Genomic DNA, 6,000 nt, shown 5'->3' on the forward strand with positions numbered 1-6,000 from the left:
AACAAAAAACCCTAATGTACATAACTGTTTAGAAAAAAAACTAATAAAAAATATAAAAAAATACATCAAATGTGAAGTGTCACGCAGGAAATTGTGCGAATGTCAATTTACGGTTTTTCATTGTAAATTACACAATGCCTTGTTCTTTTTCACTTCCAATAACGGTATTTTACTGTAAAATTACATTAAATGTACAGTTAGATCTAACACAGTTATTCACCGTTTATTGTACGGAAACTTTCTGTTAGCCTATTAACAGTTTTTTACCGTAGCATTTTTACAGTCTTTTACCATTAAAATCATGATAATTTTTTACAGTGTATGTATACACTCTTAAAAGTAAAAGTTCTTTATTGAAGAACGGAAACCGTTTTCCATGAAGAACCTTTAGCATTCATGGAAACATTCCATTCCACAAAAGGTTCTTCATAGTGGAAAACAGTTCTTTATATTATTAAAGCTACACTGTGTAGGATTTTCTCCCATCTAGCGGTGAAATTGTTTATGACTACCAACTGAATATTACTTTCCAGCCCCTCCCATTCCGAGGGCGTTTTAACTCCTACGGTGGCCGTATTATTTCAAATCTGCCGGCAGTCGCGAGTAATCTCCCCCTCGCATTCGTCACGGTGCCACTGAGTGTAAAAACGCGGAAGGCGAAGCTTGAATTTCCAGGTATGTCCCTCTTTGGCTAATGTATTTTCAAGATGGAGGTGCAACATGGCTGCCGCCATTCGAGCGACTCGCTCGTATGTATTCTAAATGGCAGATTCTACGCCTACGAGAATACTTGATTAGTTGGTAATTACACATTAATGAGCACATATCATTTTGAAAGAACAAAGTGTTTTTTGCTAAGAATCAACTTAAAAAATTACACAGCGTGTAGCTTTAAAGAAGCCATATTATGCCCTTTTTCAGTGTCTTGATTTTGGGATCTACTAGAATAGGTTTTCATGCTTGAATGTTCAAAAAAACACATTATTTGACATTGTTGCAGAACCTCTCTTCCCAGTCTGTCAGTACGGCTCTAGTGTGCGTTTCCCGAAAGCATCATTAGCCAATGGTCGCAAGTTCCGTCGTTATCAGCATAGTTCAACGAGTCAGTGTTTCGCAAACAGCATCGCAAAGTTGTGTGGTTTGAATGACAGCTCTCACTCTGTACTTAAAAGCATAGTTTCTTGTTTGCATGACATGTGGACTCAATAAATCCTTATCTTAAATCCTTAACCAAATAAGGTTCTTATATAACCTCGTTGTGAAAATCCCCTTATGGAACCTTTATTTTTAAGAGTGTATACTTTTAGCACCTTTGCTAAACGCAGCTACATTTAGGGAAGCATTGTTGGTGTGTAGGTGCGTGTGTGTGTGTGTGCGTTGTACCTATTCAGTGCCATGGGAGGAGATGTTGTCACAGTGGCTTTGCTGTCATCCTTTTAACTGCTGGCAAGAATCCTGTGAGGTCTACCTTAGGGCCAGTGCTAAATTTAAGTTTGCCGCTCACAGTCCTAATCAGTAGCATCAAAACAACCATTAACTGTGGATGGGTCTGCCTCTCACGACTGCTAGTTCCCAGCGGACACCACTCATAACAGGGCCAAAGAGAGATTATCACACAGGAGCATGTCCCTTCAGCCCTTGGGTCTGCACTGCTACAAGCCAGAGCTAACGATCACTCCTGAGCCCTCTCATGCGCTGCACACACACACACACACACACACACACACACAGACACTCACACACACACATGTGCGCTTGTGTAGTTAGCATACAAACAGGCCAAAGCTCAAGACCACAATCATGATACGAGAACAACAACATGACCCCAAACTCCCGTTCCCCCAAGATCTCTGGGCAATCTCTGGTCATTTTGTGCTTATACGAGTAAATCTGCAATAAGTAAATTCATGCCTGAAATACCCTCTGAACTATAGGCAAAAACAGCACATGGTTACCCGTGCAATTGATTTGAAGGCGATTCACAATGGAAAATCTCTAATTCTGGAACGTCTTCTGAAAAACACATGACCGTTCACTGCTTATCTACATGCATGGATTTACTTTGTGAACATGTGAATACAAAGTAAACACATGGAAAATGAAACAGGTATTTATAATAGTACTAGCCTATCGGTACTAGCCTGTTTCATTTACTAAATGTCTAAAGCATTATATTAATATGTATATAAAAGTATATTATTGTCAGTACACACACACACACACACACACACACACACACATACATATATATATATATATATATATATATATATATATATAAAGAAATTAATACTTTTATTCAGCATTAAATTTGTTAATAAAAGTGACAGTAAAGACTTCTACATTGTTTAAATAAGTCTGTTTCAAATAAATGCTGTTCTTTTGACTTTTCCATTCATCAAACATAAAAAAAGGTTTCATGGTTTCCACAAAAAAAACAAGATTTTTATTTTGTATATATATATATTATATATATATATATATATATATATATATATATATATATATATATATATATTTATATATATATATTTATATATATAAAATTGATTATATATATATATATATATACAAAATTGATTTTATATATATATATATATATATATATATATATATATATATATATATATATATATATATATATATTAGGGCTGTTAAACGATTAATCGCGATTAATCGCATCCAAAATAAAAGTTTGTTTTTACATAATACATGTGTGTGTACGGTGTATAATTATTTTCTATATATAAATACGCACACATGCATGTATATATTTAAGAAATATTTGCATGTATATACTGTGTATATATACTTATATTATATATAATTTATATTATATATAAATATTTTATATATAAATAACACATTTTCTTAAATATATATATGCATGTGTGTGTATTTATATATAGAAAATAATTATACTCCGTACACACACATAAATTATGTAAACACAAACTTTTATTTTGGATGCGATTAATCATGATTAATCGTTTGACAGCCCTAATATATATATATATATATATATTATCTTCTATAATTATCTATGTTGGTCACTTACTGCATGTACATTACTTCTTATTTATATTAATGTCACCAAATGTGCATGGGTTGCCTAATAAGGGGTCAGTTTTGCAATCATCTAATGTATGTGTCACAAATTCCAGGGAATGTGCTGATTCAGACAGCACTGTTTTTCCATTTATACTTCTGAAAAGATACCCATCAGCCACGTAAGTGAAACTGAACTCACGTTTTAGTGAGTTTTCACCCTCACGATGTAAATCAGTGAGTGAAGCAAGTGGTTAAACAAAATGATGGCCTATAGTTAAAGAATTAAGAGGATAGGGGAGGGGTTCCTGAACGTCCTCAATGGTGTTTTGGGAAAGCCATCTGCTGCTGTTCATGGTTCATTTAACAAGCTATACTGGGGACAGACCGTTTGCCCTGAGAGTAACAGGTATAAAAGGACTCTGTCCCACCCTGTGAGGATAGAAACCGCTTGACTTTTTCGAACTGATGTCACAAGAGACCCGTTGAGCTGTGCTCTACACCCTCCCGTACTTATACTACCCAACCTAAATTCACCTTTCAAAAAACTTGCTTGTATTTTAGTCCAAAACCCAGTCAGTGTGTGCATTATTGGACAAATAACACAGGTATATTTCTCTCTTACCTTCCCAGGAGTCCATAGGTGTATTGTGAGTCTGCAAGCAGTAAAGCAATCTCCCCTTGCTTCATTGAAAGGGTGCACTCTTCCAAGGCCTATACACGCAAAACGGGCACATTTTAAACTTCAGATAACACATACTGTATAGATTTTACTGTACATATCTAGATTTAGTCTCAACAAGATAACTTGAGAAAACAACGCTTATTTGCAGTCTTCAAGGCTTTAATACAGTGTTGGCAAACAAGATTGACCTTACTAACTTTCCACTGAAAAGTGAATCAGCAAGGAGGTGACGTTTTCCCAGCCTTGAGTAAACACATACAGAACTCAACATGTGAAAACACAGGTTAATCCCTATGGAAAACTCTGCAGGCAGCAGGTGCGAGGTGATAGACAAGATGCAGGCAGGTGTTCCAGAGTTTCCTGTGAGTGTGTGTGTGAGTGTGTGGTTGCCCTTCCTTTGCCTGTCTGCGTCTCACCTGGTTGACATCTCCCTCTCCGATAACGAAGACCAGCTTGCAGTCTTTCTCCACCACAGTCCTATCCTCTAGCACACCCTGCATTTTTAGCGTGACCTCTTGGCCCCAAGCCGGGGTCATGGCATTCTCGGGACTGGCCTGTAACACCTTCTTCCTGAGCAGGCGGTCATCTACAGGCGGTTGGGGTAGTGGAGTGAAAACGGGGGAGGGGAAAGAGATCAACAAGACCCTGAAGCAATAGTGTAAAACTGTGTGGTGGATGTTCTTAGTGTGGTGTCTTTCTGGCTAAGCTAGTAACCTTTTCCTTTCAACTAGCTGCTAGTTAAAAGGAAAATTCTGTTATTATTTACTTTCAAACCTGTACAACTTTTTTTTTTTTTCTGTTGTGGAACAAAAAATAACTGTTTTTGTCCTTATAATGACTGTCAATGGGGTCCAAAACAACATTGAACTCTGCTGTTTGAACAAAAAACACAGAGACAGTTTCTTAGTTTGGAAATGACATGGGTGAACTAACCCTTTAAGAAGATTTTTGGGGACATCAACATCACATGGTGTAGAACTACATCCAAAACATCATATCAGCAATACTGGTATATTAGGCCTATATCAGCAACACTGGTATATCATACACTCTTAAAAATGGTTCTTTGTTGGCATCTATGGTTAGATAAATCGATGAACCTTTAACATCCATGGTGCTTTCTATTGAACAAAATGTTCTTTATAGTGGAATGTTCTTCAGATCATTAAAATGTTCTTCACACAAATTCTACTGAAATTTTGTGGACAAAAAAGGTCCATTGTTTATTGTCAATACTGTGTTGTTGTATGAAGCATGTACAACTCCCATAGAAGTCACTTACTTTCCAACCAAGCAGCTTTCTGTTGGTCAACAAGACAAATCTGCGTGACCAACTTGAACCCGTTGCAAATTCTGCGTAGGGAAATATTTCACCCACGTAATTCCTGATTGCGTTGATTCCTATTGAAATGCTTGGATTTCTCTCAATGTTAAATGTGACCACAGCTTAAGACAAAAAAGGTTATTTTAAGAACTTTTCACTAAAAGGTTCTTCTTATAAGCATTGGCGTCACTGTGAAAATGCCAGTAGGGCATGTTAGGCATTTAGCGAAGATACAGATGTAGCAAAGATTCAGGTTTTGGGGGATTTTCAATGATTTCCTGATAACAAATTGGATGGCTTTTATTTGTTTCAGACTAAACAAATATGTCATCGTGGACATACCTGTGACATCCTTCCAGTCGTCTGCCAGAAACAGCTCCTCAAAGCTGGTGCTGGTCCACTCTTCATTGTCAAAATCTGGAAAAAGAGAGTCATCTGAGCTGTCCCTTTCTTCCACTTCGATGTCCTTAAACCGAACTGATTTCCCAAAGCTGGGAGTCTTTGTCAGTTTTCTCCTGTCCTCTGTGTCTGAATCATTGTTCTCAGGTGGGCTGATGGGAGTATTTGAGGGAATGGGCTCATTGGTTGGGTCGCTGCTGGAGTATTTAGCATCTGTGGGTATGTTGCTCAAGTTTTCAGCACACTTCATTTCTTCTACCTCTTCATTTTCATCTTTCTTCTCACTTCCTTCTTCATCCTCTTCGTCGTCCATTGGTTTCTTCTCATCCTCCTTTCCTGTGATATTCATTCTCTGCAGCTCCATGATTGGTTCTTGGAGCTCCTGCCAGGGCTGCAAAACACCTTCTTCGCTCTCCTCCTCCTCTTCGTCCCCAACTGATTTTACAAACATTTCAGACTCCAATGTTGTCTCCTCCAGTTCTCCAGCTTCTGGTTCCATGTCCTCACACGGTGCTATGGATACCATTTATCTCTTCCTAAAAGT

General features: G+C 37.4%; 1 protein-coding gene across 2 annotated transcripts in view; it reads right to left on the minus strand.

Moving 5' to 3' along the window:
• Positions 1-6,000, minus strand: part of fkbp16 (FKBP prolyl isomerase 16) — a 45,540-nt gene that overhangs the window by 39,184 nt on the left and 356 nt on the right. For both annotated transcript variants that reach the window (XM_079875066.1, XM_079875067.1), the window contains exons 1-3: positions 5,400-6,000; positions 4,150-4,319; positions 3,674-3,762 (exon numbers count right to left, since the gene is read on the minus strand). The exon at positions 5,400-6,000 is cut by the window's right edge and continues 356 nt beyond it. In XM_079875066.1, the coding sequence (XP_079731192.1) occupies positions 3,674-3,762; positions 4,150-4,319; positions 5,400-5,982 (842 nt within the window). In that variant the 5' untranslated portion in view covers positions 5,983-6,000. The remainder of the gene's footprint in view (positions 1-3,673; positions 3,763-4,149; positions 4,320-5,399) is intronic.

Source organism: Squalius cephalus (genome assembly GCF_949319135.1).
Source record: "Squalius cephalus genome assembly, chromosome: 6".
Lineage (NCBI taxonomy): Eukaryota > Metazoa > Chordata > Actinopteri > Cypriniformes > Leuciscidae > Squalius > Squalius cephalus.